The following is a 21,058-nucleotide window of genomic DNA, read 5'->3' on the forward strand; positions in this document are numbered from 1 at the left end:
TGGCTTCTCTCACAAAGCCAATGTCCAATCTAACTTATTACCTCATCTTGAATGCCAAGCAACTGAATCTTCCTGGCCAATCTCCCATGTAGGACTTTGTCAAAGGCCTTGCTAAAGTCCATGTAGACAACATCAACTTTCCTGGGAACTTCCTTGAAAAACTCTAAGATTGGTTAGACACGACCTACCACGCACGAAGTCATGCTGACCATCCTTAATCAGTCCCTGTCTATCCAACTATTCATATATCTGGTCCCTAGAAAACTTTCCAATAACTTTTCCACTATTGATGTCAGGTTCACCGGCCTATAATTTTCTGATTGATTTTTACAACCTTTCTTAAACAGCAGAACAATGTTAGTTAGCCTCCAATCTGCCAGTACCTCACCTGTTGCTAAGAATAATCTAATTATCTCTGCAATTTCTGCACTTGCTTCCCACAGGGTCCAAGGGTATACCTTGTCAGGTCCTGGGGATTTATCCACTCTAATTTACCTCAAGACAGCGAACACCTCCTCCTCTGCAATCTGTACAGGGTCCATGACCTCACTGCTGCTTTGCCTCACTTCCATAGACTCTGTGTTCATCTCCTGAGTAAATACAGATGCAAAAAATCCATTTAAGATCTCCCCCATCTCTTTTGGCTCCACACATAGATTACCACTCTGATCTTCCAGAGGACCAATTTTGTCCCTTGCTATCCTTTTGTTTTGCTCTTAAACATATCCGTAGAATTGCTTAGGATTTACTCCTTCATTTTGTCTGCTACGGCAAACTTATGCCTTCTTTTAGCCCTTCTGATTTCCTTCTTAGTGCTTAGAAACATAGAAAACCTACAGCACAATACAGGCCCTTTGGCCCACTATGCTGAGCCGAACATGTACTTACTTTAGAAATTACATAGGGTTACCCATAGTCCTCTATTTTTCTAAGCTCCATGTATCTATTCAGGAGTCTCTTAAAAGACCCTATCGTATCCACCTCCACCACCATTGCCGGCAGTCCATTCCACGCATTCACCACTCTGCGTAAAAAACTTACCCTGACATCTCCTCTGTAACCTACTTCCAAGCATCTTAAAATCGTGCCCCCTCGTGTTAATGAGTTCAGCCCTGGCAAAAAGCCTCTGACTATCCACACGATCAATGCCTCTCATCATCTTATACACCTCTGTCAGATCACCTCTCATCCTCCGTCGCTCCAAGGAGAAAAGGCCAAGTTCACACAACCTATTCTCATAGAGCCTGCTCCATAATCCAGGCAACATCCTTATGCATCTCCCCTGCACCCTTTCTATGGTTTCCACATCCTTCCTGTAGTGAGGCGACCAGAACTGAGCACAGTACTCCAAGTGGGGTCTGACCAGGGTCCTATAAATCTGTAACATTACCTCTCGGCTCTTAAACTCAATCCCATGACTGATGAAGGCCAATGCACTGTACGCCTTCTGAACTACACAGTCAACCTGTGCAGCAACTTTGAGCGTCCTATGGACTCAGACCCCAAGATCCCTCTGATCCTCCACACTGCCAAGAGCCTTACCATTAATACTATATTCTGCCATTATATTTGACCTACCAAACTGAACCACCTCACACTTACCTGGGTTGAACTCCATCTGCCACTTCTCAGCCCAGTTTTGCATCCTATCAATGTCCCGCTGTAACCTCTGACAGCCCTCCACACTATCCACAACACCCCCAACCTTTGTGTCATCAGCAAATTTACTAACACATCCCTCCACTTCCTCATCCAGGTCATTTATAAAAATCACGAAGAGTAGGGTCCCAGAACAGATCCCTGAGGCACACCACTGGTCACTAACCTCCATGCAGAATATGACCCATCTACAACCACTCTTTGCCTTCTGTGGGCAAGCCAATTCTGGATCCACAAAGCAAGGTCCCACTGGATCCCATGCCACCTTACTTTCTCAATAAGCCTTGCATGGGGTATCTTATCAAATGCCTTGCTGAAATCCATGTACACTACATCTACTACTCTACCTTCATCAACGTGTTTAGTCACATCCTCAAAAAATTCAATCAGGCTCGTAAGGCATGACCTGCCTTTGACAAAGTCATGCTGACTGTTTCTAATCATATTATGCCTCTCTAAATGTTCATAAATCCTGCCTCTCAGGATCTTTTCCATCAACTTACCAACCACTGAAGTAAGACTCACTAGTCTATAATTTCCTGGGCTATCTCTACTCCCTTTCTTGAATAAGGGAACAACATCTGCAACCCTCCAATCCTCTGGAACCTCTCCTATCCCCATTGATGATGCAAAGATCATTGCTAGATGCTCAGCAATCTCACCCCCTCACCTCCCACAGTAGCCTGGGGTACATCCCCTCTGGTCCCAGTGACTTATCCAACTTGATGCTTTCCAAAAGCTCCTTTTTCTCAATGTCTATATGCCTAAACTTTTCAATCTGCTGTAAGTCATCCCTACAATCACCAAGATCCTTTTCCATAGTGAATACTGAAGCAAAGTATTCATTAAGTACCTCCACTATCTCCTCCAGTTCCATAAACACTTCTGCAATGTCACACTTGATTTGTCCTATTTTCTCACACCTTTTCCTCTTGCTCCTCACATACTTGTAGAATGCCTTGGGGTTTTCCTTAACCCTGCTCACTAAGGCCTTCTCATGGCCCCTTCTGGCTCTCTTAATTTCATTCTTAAGCTCCTTCCTGCTAGCCTTATAATTTTCTAGATCTCTATCATTACCTAGTTTTTTGAACCTTTCATAAGCTTTTCTTTTCTTTTTGACTAGATTTTCAACAGCCTTTGTACACCATGGTTCCTGCACCCTATCAACCTTTCCCTGTCTCACTGGAACATACCTATGCAGAATGTCACACAAATATTCCCTAAACTTTTACCACATTTCCCTGAGAACATCTGCTCCCAATTTATGCTTCCAAGTTCCTGCCTGAAAGCTTCATATTTCCTCTTACTCCAATTAAACACTTCCCTAACTTGTCTGTTCCTATCCCTCTCTAATGCTATGATAAAGGAGATAGAATTGTGATGACTATCTCCAAAATGCTCTCCCACTGAGAGACCTGAAACCTGACCAGGTTCATTTCCCAATACCAGATCAAGCACAGCCTCTCCTCTTGTAGGCTTGTCTACATATTGTGTCATGAAACCTTCCTGAACACACTTAACAACCTCCACCCCATCTAAACCCCTTGCTCTAGAAAGATGCCAATCAATATTTGGGAAATTGAAATCTCCCACCACGCCGACCCAATTATCATTACACCTTTCCAGAATTTGTCTCTCTATTTGCTCTTTGATGTCCCTGTTACTATTGGGTGGTTTATAAAAAAAACCCTTTCTGTTCCTAACTTCCACCCACAGAAACTCAGTAGACAATCCCTCCATGACTTCCTCCTTTTCTGCAGCCATAACACTATCTCTGATCAGCAGTGCCACGCCCCCACCTCCTTTGCCTCCCTCCCTGTCCTTTCTGAAACATCTAAAGCCGGGCACTCTAAGTAACTATTCCTGCCCTGAGCCATCCAGTTCTCTGTAATGGCCACAACATCATAGCTCCAAGTACAGATCCACGCTCGAAGCTCATCCGCTTTGTTCATGATGCTTCTCATTCTCTCACATTTTTTATACTCAATAAGCAGTTCAGTTGTTCCTACCTGCCTATACCTGCTATGTACCTCCTTTTTTTTTCTTAATCAGGGCCACAATATCTTTTGAAAACCAAGTTTCCCTACACTTGTTATCTTTACTTTTTATTCTGACAGGCACATACAAGCTTTGTACTCTCAAAATTTCACTTTTGAAGGCCTCCCACTTACCAAGTACACCTTTGCCAGAAAAGAAGCTGTCCCAATCCACACTTGCCAGACCCTTTCTGATACCATCAAAAGTAGCCTTTCTCCAATTTAGAATTTTAACCTGCGGACCAAACTTATCTTTTTCCTGATTTACTTTGAAACTAATAGCATTGGATCACCAGATGTAAAGGGTTTTCCTACACAACCGTCTCTCACCTGCCCTTGTCTCATTCCCCAGTAGAAGATCAAGTATCCCACACTCTTCTCGTTCGGACTTCCAAGTACTGACTAAGGGAATTTTCCTGAGCACTTTATCCCACCTATTCCTTTGACAGTATGGGAGTCCCAGTCAATATATGGAAAGTTAAAAATCACCTACTATAACAAGCTTATGTTTTTTGCAAGTCTTTGATCTCTTACAAATTTGTTCCTTTAAATCCCAGAAACTGTTGAGCGGTCTATAATGTGGGCTCACTAACGTAGCCATACCTTTCTTATTCCTCAGTTCCACTCATAAAGCCTCACTAGACAAGTTCTCCCATCTGTCCTGACTGAGCACTGCCGTGACATTTGCCATGGCTAGCAACGCCAACTCTCCCGCTTTGCCGCGTCAAAATCAACAGAACCCCGGAATACTGAGCTGCCAGTCCTGCCCCTCCTGCAACAAGTCTCACTAATGGCTACAATTTCATAATTCCAGGTGCTGATCCATGCCCTGAGCTCACCGCGTTTCCTCTCCTCTATCTGTTCCGGCATTCTGGTTCCCTACCCCCTGCAACTCTAGTTTAAACCTCCCCCACCCCACCACCTTATGTAGCACTAGCAAACCTTCCCGCTAGGATATTAGTCCCCTTCCAGTTCAAATGCAAACCGCCTCCTCCAGGTCCCACCTTCCCTGGAAGAGAGCCCAATGATCAAAATATCTTAAGCCCTCCCTCGTACACCAACTCCTTAGCCACATGTAAAGCTGTAAGATCTTCCTATTCCTGGCTTCACCAGCACGTGGCATGGGTAGCAATCCTGAGATCACAGCCTTGGATGTCCTGCCCTTTACACTTATTATTGAACTCCCTGAACTCACTTTGCAGAACCTCATCACTTGTCCTACCCATGTCATTGGTACCTACATAGATCACATGTTTGACTGCTCACCCTCCCACTTAAGAATGCTGAGGACAGTCCCAGCTATGCTGGACTCTGGCACCCAGTAGGCAACATACCATCCGGGAATCTTGTTCTCACCCACAGAATTTCCTCTCTGTTCCCCTAACAAATTCCCTATCATCACAGGTTGTCTCTTCTCCCCCCCCCCCCGCCCCCCTTCTGAGCTGCAGAGACAGACTCAGTGCCAGAGTCCCTCAGTGACTTCCCTCAGCTAGGTCATTCTTCCCCCCCCCCAATATTATCCAAAGTGAGGGGGATGGCCACAGGGGTACTCTGCACTGGCTCTTTAACCCCTTTCCCTTTCCTGTCACCGAGTTCCCTGTGTCGTCCTGCACCTTGGGTGTAACTACATCTCTCTATGTCCTATCTATTACTCCCTCAGCTTCCCGAATGATCTGGAGTTCATCCAGTTCCAGATCCAACTCCTTAATGTGGAGTTTTATATTTTATCAATGTTTTTCAGGCTGCCTTTAGCGCTTTTTTTGGTGATTAGCATTTGTCTATACTTTGCCTATTCTTTCCTGACAGTTATTTAATTTTTACACTACCAATCAAGATGAAGAGATCACACTGCCCTATTTGTAAAAGGGCAATCTGTAAAAGGTGAAAGTGGATTTATATCTCCTGGAATTTGATATAAATATACAGATATTTTTATGAAATTCTGTTTTGAGTACTAAAAATTGTGTGGACTTCAAAATGTTTCCTGAGGTATAGATGTGCTTTTTAAATGTCACTCTTGCCAGCTATCCGGTCTTCAGAAAGATTGAAGCTTTTAATTACTATGAAAAGAACCACCAGAATCAATAGGATATATCTGGTCTGAATAGTTTTATTTGAAGCAGAAAGTGGCAGAACCACTCAGTGGATCAGATAAAATGCGCTTGTATTAACGACAAGAGGTTCAGGACGTCTTGAGTTGCATCCATGCCTTCAAAGTATTTGTCAAATCATCCTTTTCTTTCCGAAGGGATGTTTAAAATGACATATAATAACGAAAAGGTATATGATGTTAAATATATAAAGTTCCAGAAGAGCCCAGAGCATCTGCATATCATTGTTTAAATAAAATCCTTGGGACTCCAGTTGGTCAGTCTGAGTTTAGTCTGCCTAGTTCACTGGCAAAATCGAAAAACTCATATTCTTGTTAAAAAAAAATCACTTCCTGTGTACAGATGTTACTAGTTCCCAGTACTGTTTGATAGGGCATCTTAAAAACAATTTCACATTTAGAAAAAGATACATTTAAAAAATCCCATTGCAAATTCATCATCTCAAAAATGTATTTGAACTGAAGGTAATCTATTGCGTTGCTTGGTTATCCATCCCTGTCAAGGTTTCTTTTGTTTGGTAGAGAGCAACGGAAGATAATGGTCATTGGATAGTTAGGTTTAGAGGAGCCTCTGGGGGTTCTTCGATTAGTGACAGGTAATGGGAGAAGACATTAGGTTCATTGGCACCTCACGTGCTGCCAAGTAAGCAGTTTTGGGAATGCATGTGGACACATTTCTCCTGTGTGTAAGGGCATGGGATCTCCTCTGTGGGTGTGTGTGGACACAGCACTCATTTGTATCTGTGTATATGTGTTTGTGTGTATGAACTCATCCACATGACCCTTGATGTCAGATGAATGATGGATTGGGTCCCAATTACACTCAGAAATGATCACTAGTGAAATCATTTTAATGGGTGATTTGCACAATAAGTTTGCATTGATGGCTCCAATTTCTGGTCCGGACCCACTGTTGCCAGATGTTCCCTCAGTTGATTCCATTTTGTCAACAGCTGTGGGGTTTATGTAACTCACCAACACTTTAAATTAGGTGCTTGCAAGCATCCAAGTGTTAACATTCATGATATCAGAGAAAAACTGGTTCATAGAATTTCTATTCTCTCTCTTGCTATTGAAATAAAGTCAAGACATTGCATTATTCCAGTGTGCCTACCATTTACAAGGAACTTTTGTATTCCTGAGTTTCTCATGGAATTCCCTCTGCTGCCTCAGTGAATCCTCCAAGTTCCCTCAGTTCTCCTGAGCTCCTGCGGCAGCCATTTTCCCAGGATGTAGGATCTGGGATTACCAGCAGAGAGCACAGGGCCACCATTGCAGTCCTCAATTCATACCTGAACAAAGCTACCCTGCATGTGTTCTTCAGAACTAGATATTCCCTGCAGTCTGCATTAAATGTTTACATTCTGCTGATCATTAATATTTCTTTTAGGAAGTGTTGTGTTCAGATGCATGGTCAAGTGTTATTTTCAAATTTTCCTATACAGTATCCGCAGTTCAGTTCTGACTTTTCACAGATCACTATCTTTAAAGTTCTGAATGCTTCTGCACCCTTAGAGTATGCGTGGCAAAGAAGAGATGAACAGACTGACTGCTGAAAGGCCAAAATACATCTGTTTCTCCCAGGCATTTCTGCTCTGGTCAGGTGTCAGAGGCCTGCGGGTTTTTCCCCCCTTCTGTTCCTTGCCAGGTGCAGTAACAAGGTGAGTTATGACATTAATATCACACAGCTCCAGAGGTGTAAACCCCAGTCTCGTGGTGCCTTGCTCCCAATGCCCAACTCCTACTCACTACCCACACACTGACAGCTCACTCCTGTTCACACGCCCCATACTCACATGCAACTCCTCACTCGCACTCACAACACACACACATACCGCCCGTTCACACTCCCTCTACTCACTTATTGCACATTGCCCGTACTCACTCACCACACTCCCTCAGTCCCACACCGTTTCCTTATTCTGCACAATCATCTCCCAGAATTTCTTCCCTCACACGCACTTCCTTTTTCTCTCCACTCACTCTCCCTTTCTTGCCTCACTTTTTTTCTCTCTGATCTTTCTCACTCACCTTTTTTCTCCACTCACATTTTCCATTCACTCTTCCAGTCCCTCATGCATTCGTCCATAGCGATATTTTCATTCACACACACCTCAGACTGAGGGCACTGTGAAGAGATGCCAGGAAAACCACCTCCTGGCTCTCTCTGGTGGTAACGGTATATGACCAAGGAGATTTAGACTCAGGGCTTGCTCCCCAAGCTCTTGGTTGTTATTCCTTTTCTCGATAGCGTTCAATGTTGTCCTCCAGAGCCTGATCCTGCTTAGCTGCATCCATATCAGCCCATTGCCAATACCAAAAAAGGTGCCAGTTGCCCCAATCTTGTTCCCTTCCCACCTCCCCCAAGCCTTTGTATCCTGATATGGCGGCACCTCACTATTTTCTAGTATGTTGACAGTATTTAGATACAGAATAAAACCGTCACAAACAATTCCATTGTCGGTTTTACTAAAGTTCAAATCTGTCACCTGTTTAAAGCACTCAATTTTGTGACCAGGGAGTAACAGAGCAGAACCAAAAAAACAAGAAGCAGTAATGTTTACATGATGGTCGTCAGATGAAGACAAACTCAGGTCTCCCAGTGGCTTAGCAGCAGCAGATCGTGTTTTCTGAAACTATGAAATTCTTCTCACGTTTAAACTTGGGGGAAGAATCTGGCACAAGAAGAAACTCCCCGCTTTCTTGGGGACAGAAAGTCCCAGGTGATTCAGGCCTGTGTGTAGCCCTATTTTATAAATGGCAGAAGGTTACGCTCAGTGAAGTTGATCGTGGCCTGTGCTGGCGAGATTGGAAAACATTGTAGGTCAAATACACACTGAAGCAGCCAGCAAGGGAAGGTATTGGCCAGGGAATAGTAGTTGGGCCAGCTTTTAAGAGCTACAACTTAACAAATGAAGGATGCTGAGTTAACTCTTTTGAGTTGGAGGCAACTCTAGAAGCTTGGTTATATAAAGATGGCCAGCTTTTTTCCAGGTAATAATTTTAAGGTGATTGGAGAAAAGTATAGGTGGGATGTCAGAGGTAGGTATTTTTACACAGAGAGTAGTAAGTGCAGGGAACACACTGCCAGGAGAGGTGGTAGATTTAAGAGACTCAGATAGGCAAATAGATGAAAGCAAAATGGAAGGATATGGGCTGTGTTGGAGGAAAGGGTTAAAATTATCTTGGAGGTTAAAAGCTTGGCACAGTACCATGTGCCAAAGGGCTGTACTGTGCTGTAGTGTTCTATGTTCTAAAATATTAACCACTCAATCTTTGATTCCAGAAGCTGAAACTCACTTTTGTCTCGTGCCTCATAGTAACTCACAGCAGGTGCACAGCAAGATTCTGGGAGCAATTCAGAAGGTGCAGGGCAGATACATTCCAAAGATGAAGAAGTATTCTAAAGGGAGGATGAGGCAACCATGGCTGACAAGGGAAGTCAAAGACAGCATTAAGATCAAAAGAGAGGGCATATAATATAGTGAAAATTAATGGGAAGTTGGAGGACTGGGAAGCTTTTAAAAACCAACAGAAGGCAACTAAAAATGCCATAAGGGGGAAAAGCTGAAATATGAAGTTAATGTAGTTCACTATGGAAGACAATAGCAGTATGCCAGAAATTCAAGTGTCAGGGGCAGAAGTGAGTGTAGTTGTTATTACAAATGAGGTGGTGCTTGGGAAGCTGAAAGGTCTGAAGGTAGATAAGTTACCTGGATCAGATGGACTACACCCCAGGATTCAGAAAGAGGCAGCTGAAGAGATTGTGAAGGCATTAGATCTTTAAGAATCACTAGATTCTGGAATGGTTCCTGAGGACTGGAAAATTATAAATGTCACACCACTCTTCAAGGAGGGAGAGAGGCAAAAGAAAGGAAATTATAGGCCAGTTAGCCTGACCTCAGTGGTTGGGAAGATTTTGGAGTCCATTGTTAAGGATGAGGTTTTGGGGTGTTTGGAGGCACATGATAAAATAGGCTGAAGGCTTAAAGGGAAATCTCACCTGACAAACCCATTAGAATTCTTTGAGGAAATAACAGGCAGGATAGACAAAGGAGAGTCAGTGGTTATTGTTTATTTGGATTTTCAGAAGACCCATGACAAGGTGCTGCACATGATGCTGCTTAACAAGATAAGAGCTCATGGTATTACAGGAATGATACTAGCATGGATAGAAGATTAGCTGACTGGCAGGAGGCAAAGAGTGGGAATTAAGGGGGTCTTTTTGGATTGGCTGTTGGTGTGGTGACTAGTGGTGTTCTGCAGCGGTCTGTGTTGGAACCACTTCTTTTCATGTTATATGCCAATGATTTGGATGATAGAATTGATGGCTTTTTAGCCAGGTTTGTGGATAATTTGAAGATAGGTGGAGGGGCAGGTAGTCTGCAGAACAATTTAGACAGATTGAAAGAATGGGCAAAGAGGTGACAGATGAAATCTAGTGTAGGAAAGTGTATGGTCATGCATTCTGGTAGAAGGAAGAAAGCCATAGATTGTTTTCTAAATGGGGAGAAATTTCAAAATTCAGAGTTGCAAACTGTCATGGATCCCCCTGAAGGTTAACTTACAGGTTGAGCTAGTAGTATGATAGGCAAATGCAATGTTAGCATTCATTTTGAGAGGACTAGAATATAAGTGCAAGGACGTAATGCTGAGGCTTTATAAGGCATTGGTCAGAATGCATTTGGAGTATTGTGAGCAGTTTGAGACCCTTATCTAAGAAAAGAGGTGCTGGTATTGGAGAAGGTCCAGAGGAGATTCACGAGAATGATTCTGGGAATGTAAGGGTTAACCTAGGAGGAAACTCTGGGCCTATATACATTGGAGTTCAGAAAAATGAGGGGGAATCCCACTGAAACCTATCGAATATTGCAATGTCTGGATCAAGTGGGCATGGAGAGGATGTTTCCTCTTGTGGGTGGGTCTAGAACCAGAGAGCACAGCCTCAGAAAAGATGGACGTCCATTTAGAACGGAGATGAAGAGGAATTTCTTTAGCTAGAGAATGGTGAATCTGTGGAATTCATTGCCACAGGCAGCTGTGGAGGCCAAGTCACATCTGATATTAGTGAAGTGAAAGCTGGACATGACATTAGGGGTGACTGGATCTTTCACATCCAGGATCAGGGGAAGGGAAAAACCTCCAGCAACAAGTGCTCACTCTTGTAGCTCTGCCCCCAGCCTACCCCAAAATTGCACCAACAGCAACAAACAACCCAGCAAACTGGGCTGCTGAGTTAGTTGAGCTTGTGCCTTGGGCTGTGGTTAAGTGGCCAATCTGAATATTCAAAACCCCAAACCCAGAACTCAATCAGCAATTTCATAGTTTCAAAACACACCTTGGTGTGAGGATGTGTACATTTGTCTGAAGGTGAATCTTTGTGTATTCAGGCAAGTTTGTGCAGTCAATTGTATGACTGTGTATGTGTTTGAGGTGTGTATTCACACAAGTTGTGGTGTGTGTGAAATGTATGTTAGTATGTGTGCATGTGATGTGTAAACATTATGTAAGTTTTGTGCTGTGTATTCATGTAGAATTTTGTGTGACTATAATTTATGTGTATTACATCAGGTTTTGTGGTGCATATGAGTGTGTATTCATGTGAGTTTTTGTGGTGTGTGTGTGTTCTATGTAAATTCTTGTGTGTGTGACATGTGTGTATTACGTAAGTTTTTGTGGTATGTGCACTTTACATTTTTGTGGTGTGTGTGTGTGTTCATGTGAGTTCTTGCGGTTTGTGTGTCTGAGTATGTGGTTGCACAACCAAAGACAGTACATTTCCTTCATGGTTGTGACCGTAGCAGCGGATACTGTACACGATAGTGCTCCTGGATCCAGAGGAAACACACAGTAAAGCAGTCCAGTAACATGCAGGCAAAAACTGTATAATGGAGTGTGGAGATAAAGCTTCCTCAGTGACTGGTAGATGGAAATGGATGGGTGAATCTTTGGTAAATAGAACACTCTAAGGGTAACCAGCCAATTGCCTTGCATCCGACTGGAAATTAGGCACCAATTTTGCGTAGAGTTGTTTGCAGTAACTGTATGACCAGGCTTGGGGGAGAGGTAGGGTGAGGGGGTGGTTGCAGTGTACTGTTCTGGGAAAGAGGCCCTGATGGCTACCACGACTGCCTGACTCCCAGCTCAACAAGGAAGTCTCTGCATGCTTGGCGCTGAGTGGCAGCTGATTGTGATGATGCACACCTGTTGGTGGCCACCTTGTATGGCGACTACATAAGCCCCCCCCCCACCCCCCGTCCACTGGGGGGACAACGTCATGTCCCTGTGACCAGGAGCTGGTGTCAGGGTGATAAAAGAAGGGGCATGTTTGACAGACCGGGAGGGGGTGAGATGGTGATGTCAGGCGAGAAGGGGGTCTGCAGTGGTACGAGATAACTATTGGTTTGAATAGCACTTACATGGAGGGATGGTGAATAGTCACTGCCCCATCTCCTTCCCTTGATGTCAGTCTGTGCACCATTCCAGAAGGAAGTTGCATCTGGTCTGGAGCCGATAGGTCTCATTCAATGTTCGGCTCAGAGAGAATGTTATGTGCCTCCTCAGTACGTCTACAGTCCAAATGGGCCAGTTAGGCTGAACTAGTCTCAGCATACAGAGGCCATCCCCAACCCATCTATTCTCCTACTGCCCTGAACACCCTTCTTCCCCAACCTGGCTGCCTTTAATGGGAACCAAAGGGTGGGGCCAGTGTACTGAGAGGGCCTTCTCATCTCGCTGTGGGGGACCTAGCAAGCACAATATATTTTTCATCCAAAATTGATGCCTGACTCAACACTAAAGAACAACATTCACTTTAGAAAATGGAAGTGAGAGCTTCAATACAAGCACATCCACTCTCCCTAACAAAAAATAAAAACAATTCAAATAAAAACTATTTCAGCACAAAACAGAATAATGCATGACTGTTCGCATCAACAAAACTATCCTCATCAACACATTTAAAAAGGAAAGACATGGCATCCCTCTCTAAAAATCTATAAAAGTGTTCAATTGAAACATTTCATTTAAAGCAGTTTCTTTGTGTTTCATTTCTACTAAGAGTTAAATTGATTTTTTTTAAGTCAGCAATATAACGAAGCAATCTCTCTAACTTCCCTAGTCCCTGCCAACACCATTTCTAAACTCCCAGCAAAGCTTTAGAAGAATGTTCAATGGCTCGCATTAGTCTTTTCAAAAAAAAACACGCATGCACACGCACACACACACACTCACGCACACATACTGTACATACGTATATGTAAATATATCTGCATCTTAAAGCTACCTATTAAATGGAGGGCAAAAAGAAAAAAAGCATTAAAGAGGCCAGGTAGCAGAGAGAAAACAAAATCAAGAACACAACTTTAAATTAGCTGCTTCCTTATCTTTGTCCTTTGTGATATATGCTCATGCATACAACCTCTACAATTGCTTAAAAGAAGAATTTTTTTTACACATATCTGAGTATTGATTCCCCTCTCAAGACTGGAGAGGTGCAGAGAGGTGATGCAGAAGAGAGTTATGTTGCTTCTTTTTTGGGTGCTGAGAATTGGGAATAAAACTCAGCAGGTCGACCAGCATCTTTGGAGAGAGTGAATGTAAAATGTGCGGTGCTTCTCCCTCTGACCACACCAACCTGAAGCTTTTGAGCAATATTTTGCTTTCACACCAGCAAGATTTGGTGAACTAACATTGAATGTCTTTGCTTCATGCCTGGTCCTGGTGGGGAAGTGGTAGTGTCTCAATAATACAAAGCAATCCTATTGTGAATTCACAATCTGCTGGAGGAACTCTGCCAGTTGAGCAGCATCTGTGGAGGGAGAGGAACTGTCAAAAGCCTGCATCAGGATTTATCCCCTTCCTCCCACACATGCTGCTTGACCCACTGAGTTCCTCCAGCAGGTTTTCTATTGCAACAGGCTCCACCTTCTGCAGCCTCTCATGTCCCCACTGTGAATATGTTTTGAGATCAGCTCTTGTGGAGGGAAGGCAGGTTAAAGTGAGCCTGAGTGGTCAGGAAGTTCTGATGATTCATGCATATTGAATGTGTTCTGGTTAAAACTGGGACACTTTCAGAAAAATTTTGGGTGTGACTGTCATGTGTGTAACCGTGGGAACAGAGGGTTTGAAACTCGGACAACTCTTCATTTTAAAGGCAGCATGTAAATTAATTAGCAGCGTCAAATTGGGACACTGTGTATTTGTTGGACAAGTCAAGTTATTAATTATTACAGCACTGAAACAGACCCTTCAGTCCATTATGTCTATACTGACCACCTACTTGGTCAGAAGGATACCACCCTTCTATCCTCCAGCACTTGGTCAGTGGCCTTGGTAAATAGATGAAAGGGTTATTGGTGAGGTCGGGTCAATTTGTCAGTGTTTTACCACAGAGACTGGAGGCAAAACTTGCAGGACTTGGGTACACTCCACCAACGAACACTGTCTGCAAAGTCTGCACAGAGCGAGGCCCACAGAACCTTCCCTGCAGTTGGCGGCTGAGGGAGCTCCTTGCTCTCTGAATAAAGCAGCATGGTCTTGAACACTTTAACCTTGGTTTAGTGACTCAAGAGAGGCAGCAGCCAAATTAACGGGTCAGAAGGCCTCGCATCTGCGCTGACAAATCTTTGGCCTGGATCTTGTGCTCCAGTCCTGATGATAAAGTCTGTGTTAAATATAAGTCAACTGCAACCGAGGCGGTCTCCATATATGGACGGTGTCTCGATACAAGTTTTAAAGGGAAAGTTAAACACTTTAAACTTAAGTTTTCTGTTTCCTTAAAAAAAATATTAAATCAAAGTCACGCAGTTAATTGCAGGACCCTAACAGTGGTGATGTACAGAAGGATCTTGGGATCCAAGCCCACAGGTGGATAGGGTGGTAAAGAAGACACTTGCCTTTTTGTTCAATAATTCGGAATTTGTGCTGCAGCTTTATAAAAATATAGTTAACACTGTATCTGGAGTATTACGTACAGTTCTGGTCACCTCACTACAGGAAGGATGTTAAGGCTTTAGAGAGGGTGCAGAAGAGGTTGACTAGGGTGCTGCCTGCATTGTAGGGCATGTGCTATCAGGAGATATTGGATACTAGAGGACTTGCATATAACATGAGGAGTGATGGAGTTGTAGGTGCCTGGAATGCGCTGCCAGGGGTGGTGATGGAGGCAAATATGATGGAGGCATATCAACAGCTCTTAGATGGGCACTTGACTGTGCAGAGAATGGGGGGATGTGGACCATTACAATGGGAGATTGAAAATGCATGTCAAAATGGCGATGTTATGATAGTGATGGGCGAATTTCAAAATGCAGGTATATTGGGAATATTTGCTTGGTGCTGATTTTGGATTGCAATAGAGAGAATTTGTAGAATGCCTATGAAATGGCTTTTTAGAACAGCTTGTGGTTGAGTCCACTAGGGGATCAACTATTCTGGATTTGGCGTTGTGCAATGAACTGGATTTGATTAGAGAGCTTTAAGGTAAAGGAACCCTTAGGAGACAGTGATCATAATAGGATAGAATTCACCCTGCAGTTTGAGGAGAATCTAAAGTCAAATGTATCCGTAGTACATTAAGTAGAGGGAATTACAGAGGCATGAGAGAGGAGCTGGACACAGTTGATTGGTCGGGGACACCAGCAGGGATGATGGCAGAGTAGCAATGACAGGAGTTTCTGGGAGCAACTTGGAAGGCGCAGGATAGATACATACCAAAGAAGTAGTATTCTAAAGGTAGTATGACACAACTGTGGCTGACAAGGGAAGTCAAAGCCAATGTAAAAGCAAAAGTTGTTGTTATTCCTCTCTGCGGTGCATCGGGTGGCACTTTGCAGATTCTTTACCATTTTGTTTGTTTTTTTACGAGGCTGATTTGCTAGCTCAATGCTCAACTCAGCACAGATGGAAAATGTGCAAGGAGCTGGCCGGATTCAAACCCGGGACCACTCGCCTTGAAGTCCGATGCTGATGCCACTACACCACCGGCCAGCTTATAAAAGCAAAAGGGAGGGCATATAATAGAGCAAAACTTAGTGGGAAGTTAGAGGAATGGGGTCGCTTTTAAAAACCAGCAGAAAACAACTAAAAAAGCTGTAAGGAGATAAAAGATTAAATATGACGGTAAGATAACCAATAATATCAAAGAGGATACCAAAAGATTTATATAAAGAGTAAAAGAGAGGTGAGATTAGATATCTGACCACTGGAAAATGATGCTGGAGAGCTAGTAATGGGAGACAAGGAAATGGGGGATGAATTGAATAACTATTCTGCATCTATCTTCATTATGGAAGACTCTTAACTGTATGCCTGATGTTTGAGAGTGATAGGGACAGAAATAAGTGCAGTTGCTATTACTAGAGAGAAAGTGCTTGGGAAGCTGAAAGGTCTGAAGGTAGATAAGTCACCTGGACCAGATGGACTACACCCCAGGATTCTGAAAGATGTAGCTGAAGAGATTGTGGTGGCATAAGTAACGATCTTTCAAGAATCACTAGATTCTGGCATGGTTCCAGAGGACTCAAAAATTGCAAATGTCACTCCAGACTTTAAGAAGGGAGAGAGGCAGCAGAAAGGAAATTACAGGCTAGTTACCCTGACTTCAGTGGTTGGGAAAATGTTAGATTTCATTATAAAGGATGAGGTTTCAGCGTGCTTGGAGGCACGTGATAAAATAGGTCAAAGTCAAGAATCTTGCCAGACAAATCTGTTGGAATTCTTTGATGAAATAACAGGCAGGGTAGACAAAGGAAATTCCGTGGATGTTGTGCGCTGGTATTTTCAGAAAGCCTTTGACAAGGTGCTACACATGAGGCTGCTTGACAAGATAGGAGGCCGTGGTATTACAGGAAAGATACTAGCATGGATGGAGCATTAGCTGATTGGCAGGAGGCAAAGACAGGGAATAAAAAGAGCTTTTCTGATTGGCTGCCAATGACTAGTGGTATTCCACAGGGGTCTCTGTTGAGATTGTTATATGTTAATGACTTGAATGATGGATCTGATGGCTTTGTGGCCAAGTTTGCAAACAATATGAAGATAGGTGGAGGGGCAGGTAGCATTGAGGAAGCAGGGAGGCTGCAGAAGGACTTAGACAGTAATGGGCAAAGAAATGGCTGATGGAACATAGTGTCGGGAAGTGTGTGGTCATGCACTTTGGTATAAGGAATAAAAATGTAGACTGTTTTAAAATGGGGAGAAAAAAATTTAAAAATTCGAGATGCAAAGAGAATTGGGAGTCCTTGTGCAGGATTTCCTAATGGTTAACATGCAGGTGTGGCACGTGGCCAAGTGGTTAAGGTGTTGGACTAGCGACCTGAAGGTCGTGAGTTCGAGCCCCAGCCGAGGCAGCATGTTGTGTCCTTGAGCAAGGCACTTAACCACACAATGCTCCAGTCCACCCAGCTGAATGCTGGGGGTTAACCTTGCGATAGATTGGCATCCTATCCAGGAGGGGGAGTCTCATACTCTGTTGCTTCACACCACAGAAACCGGCATAAGCACCGGCCTGATAAGTCTATAAGGCTCGGGACAAGACTTTAACTTAGCTAACTTGCAGGTGGTGAGAAAGGCAAGTGCAATATTAACATTCATTTTGAGAGGACTAGAATATAAAAACAAGGATGTAATGCTGAGGCTTTATAAGGCACTGGTGAGGCTTCATTTAGAGTAATGTTTTGGGCCCCTTATCTAAGAAAGAATATGCTGACATTGGAGAGGGATCAAAGGAGGTTCACAAAAATGATTCTGGGAATGAAAGGCTCATGAAATGACAAGTGTTTGAGAGAGCATCTCATTGAAATCTATGGAATGCTGAAAGGCCTAAATAGAGTGGATGTGGAGAGAATGTTTCTTATAGTGGGTGGGGGGGGTGGTGGTCTTGGACCAGGAGGCATATCCTCAGAAAAGAGGGATGTCCATTTAAAATGGAGATTAGGAGGAATTTCTTTAGCCAGAGGATGGTGAATCTATGGAATTCGCTGCCACAGGCAGCAGTGGAAGCCAGGTTATTGGGTATATTTAAGGGAGAGGTTGATAAGATTCTTGATAGGTCAGGACATGAAAGATTATGGAGAGAAGGCAGGAGAATGGGGTTAAGAGGGAAATAAATCAGTCATAATGAAATGGTGGAGCAAACTTCCGTTTTTTTTTCTGTGGGAAAGAGGGATTGGGGGGGGATGGGGTTGATGAGCGTGATGCCATTCTTTCCTTTCTTGGTTTCATGGCTGTCTGGAGAAGAAGAATTTCAAGTTGTATACTTTGATAATAATAAATGAACATTAGACTCAATGGGCCAAATGGCCTGATCTTGCGGACATGGTGTAGGCAGCTGAATTAGCTGAACATTGAATTACTAGTTTAATTAGTTTGGCACATCATGGTGGCTCAAAGGTCCTCTGCCTGTGCTGTCTTGTTCTATGTTCTACGTGTATCCCTGCTGGGAATGTCATCTTTTAATTGACAAAGAAATGTATGTGAGCTGATTTGCAGTGTAGCTCACAACCGCAGGCTGAGAAAGTGAAAGGGCTCCATCCTGTGGCTGCGCCCCTCGCAGGCTTCCACACACTTCCCAACCTGTTGTTCCCAGAGGGTACTGTCCAAATCTGGTCACGTACAACACTGGACATTCTCTAGTAATCTAGCACAGGTAGTCAATGTCAACTATACTCAGACACAGACCGAAGCTACCTGACTGATCCATTCACAAACACAAAAGGTTCTCTTTTCACCGTATGGTTGCTTACTTATACTGTGAGTCTCTGCAGCCATCACTGTAATCCCATCCAAATCCCTTAAACTATTCTTCTAAACAGCAGTATTCTTCTAAACAGCAGTAGTGCTCAAGTTAGTAAAAAGGCTCTGCTTATATTTACCTATTGGTTAGTGATCAGAACCTGCAAAGCCAAAGGTGGTGAGTTGCTTAAAACGAGCCCTGAGAAAACTCACACAGTTCTCCCTGCCTCTCTCAACAACAAATTTAGACTCTAAATGATGGAGCTTGATTAATATTGAGAATTGCAGAGAAGTAAACATAACAACTTGTTTATTGTTGTGTTCTTCAAAACAGCAGAGGATAATCCACGATAAACTTACCAGCATGGGCCATAGTTGTGGGCTTATTTCCCCCACAATGCACCAGGCCAACATGAGGGCCTCTGACACTGGAATTCCATTTGGCTGTCTAAGTGAGCATGATCCTTTCCTGCCTCTGGTTCACTCTTTACGGAAGCTTTCTGCTTCTTTTATATCACGCATACTCAACTCAGACCTAAAGGGGACTTTTGTAACAAGCTATCAAGGAAAATCCCTTTTAATCTATTCATTCTCTGGTGACTTAACTCCCCTTTTATAGAATCCAGTTAAATCCTAAAGGCTCTCGTTGATTGGAGCGCTATGATTCCCTCTGAAATTGCTGAGCATCAAGTGCATAAACCTCACCCTGTGAAATCCCAGAGACATTGGTGGCAACAGTAGGGCAGTTACTGGGCCTTTACCCTCTTGTACCAATTTTACCAATGAGGGGATTGTGGTATGGTGGAGGCCATATAAGAACTGTCATCAAAATGCAATGAAATACAACAAGAGACACTGAATCTCAATCATAACTACCCAAGAGAATGTATTGGAAAAGGAAGGAAGTGCAAGGTTCGCTGGTAGGGGTAGTGGTAGCAGAAAAGCAGGCGTGTGGCATCAATTGAACAGTCTGAATGTTTTGAACTGAATGGCCTTCTGTCTTGCAAATCTTTATGGTTTGGGACCTCAATCCACTTTCAAGGCTGAAGATGCTTAACTCAGTCCTCGAAGCTACTGTTTTTTTTAAAGAACAGAGGCCACTAATTAAAAGTGTAATCGTGGTGACAATTGTTACTCAATCTGTGAGGGGAGGAAGCAGTAATTTGTAAAGGAGCACGATGAAGAGAAGCGGTAATTTGAAGTTGTGTTTTCTTTTTGAATTTTGGTTAGCGTGTTCCCACAGAGGTCATTAAAAAGGAGAAACCTGAAATGGCACTAAACACTACAGCATTGCAATGCAGCAACAGATAAATCAAATCATTGCAACTGTACATGGCCAAAGCTTTCACCAAGTGAAGGCCAGAACCTGGATATTTTACAAAACCAAAAAAAACTAATCACGGTTAAAAAGACATTTGATGTGTAATATTCTCCTCTCTCACTCTGAGCAGTTTCAGAATGCTTAAATAATGATTTGCAATAGATGCACTTCCAAAAAAATAAGCTCTCTTTCCTGTATCAAAATAAACCTCTTTTCCACATTCTGCCACCGGTTTGGTATGTCTGCTTAACTGAAGTAGAAAGTTTTATCAAAATAGCTGTGTATTTTTTTTCTTTCTTGAATGTCTTACAAATAAAAGGAAAAACTTTTGTGTGTGTTTTTTTTGTTTCCAAATCTTGTGCAAAAAAATTTCTCTTTGTGTTTTCTCTCTCCAGAGGAGTTTGGTTCACAGCGATTCAGGAGAGCTGATTCTTTCACGTTCTCAGTCTCACATCTGTAAAGAAAGAGGTCGTAGGTCATAGGCGTCATAGTCAGGTAACATGGAAAGAAACCTTTGCCTCACCCAGTTTGGATGCATCCCATTAATTCTGTTTTGTTACCCTCTCCACATCCCCATCAACTCTCCCCAGATTCGACCCCTCACCTACACACTAGGGGCAACTTACAACCCCAGTTAACCTACCAACCCCACACATCCTTGGATCACACATGCAACCACAGAGAGAACATGTAAACGCCACACAGACAGCACCCGAGGTCAGGATTGAACCTGGGTCTCTGGGGCTGTGAGGCAGTGGCTCTACCAGCTGTGCCACCCTAAAAAGGGAGAGATTTTGAACACATCTGAGCACACTAATGGCTGGTTTGTTTCTGAGAGAGAGGGAAGGGTATTGGCTTTGTAGCCCTCCTCCCTGAATGCTGATGGACTTCCTAGCCCACTGATTGCACCTCTTTCCTTCATCACCCCTTCCCATTTAAGTTCCCTTAAGTTGGGTCAGCTTCTTCTGGCAAAGGATATTAGTGAACCAGTGGAATTTTCACGATGACCTATTGGTATACACGCTCACAGAGTGTGCCACCTTGATCCAGTTCAACTCTACAACTTCCAATCTGCTGGAGGAACTCAGCTGGTCGAGCGGCATCCATAGGCGGAAGGGAATCGTCGACGTTTCAGGTCGAATACCTGCATCAGGACCTTAAACGTTGACAATTCCTTTCCCCCCACAGAGATTTCTT

The 21,058-nt window shown here is 43.4% G+C and overlaps 2 protein-coding genes across 12 annotated transcripts in view; one reads left to right on the plus strand and one right to left on the minus strand.

Annotated features, from left to right (window-relative positions):
* Nucleotides 1-21,058, plus strand: part of LOC134340290 (SWI/SNF-related matrix-associated actin-dependent regulator of chromatin subfamily D member 1) — a 108,268-nt gene that overhangs the window by 81,538 nt on the left and 5,672 nt on the right. Inside the window, exon 14 of the transcript XR_010016514.1 lies at nucleotides 20,257-20,356. The gene's annotated coding sequence lies outside the window, so the exon portion shown is untranslated. The remainder of the gene's footprint in view (nucleotides 1-20,256; nucleotides 20,357-21,058) is intronic.
* LOC134340291 (RNA-binding motif, single-stranded-interacting protein 2-like) overlaps nucleotides 6,621-21,058 on the minus strand; it is a 260,578-nt gene continuing 246,140 nt past the window's right edge. For all 11 annotated transcript variants that reach the window (XM_063037346.1, XM_063037347.1, XM_063037345.1 and 8 more), the window contains one exon: nucleotides 6,621-20,315. Coding sequence is in view for 2 of the 11 variants with exons in the window: in XM_063037353.1 (XP_062893423.1) it covers nucleotides 20,310-20,315 (6 nt within the window). In the remaining 9 variants the exon portion in view is untranslated. The remainder of the gene's footprint in view (nucleotides 20,316-21,058) is intronic.

The sequence above is a fragment of the Mobula hypostoma genome, chromosome X1, assembly GCF_963921235.1.
Source record: "Mobula hypostoma chromosome X1, sMobHyp1.1, whole genome shotgun sequence".
Classification (NCBI taxonomy): Eukaryota; Metazoa; Chordata; class Chondrichthyes; order Myliobatiformes; family Myliobatidae; genus Mobula; species Mobula hypostoma.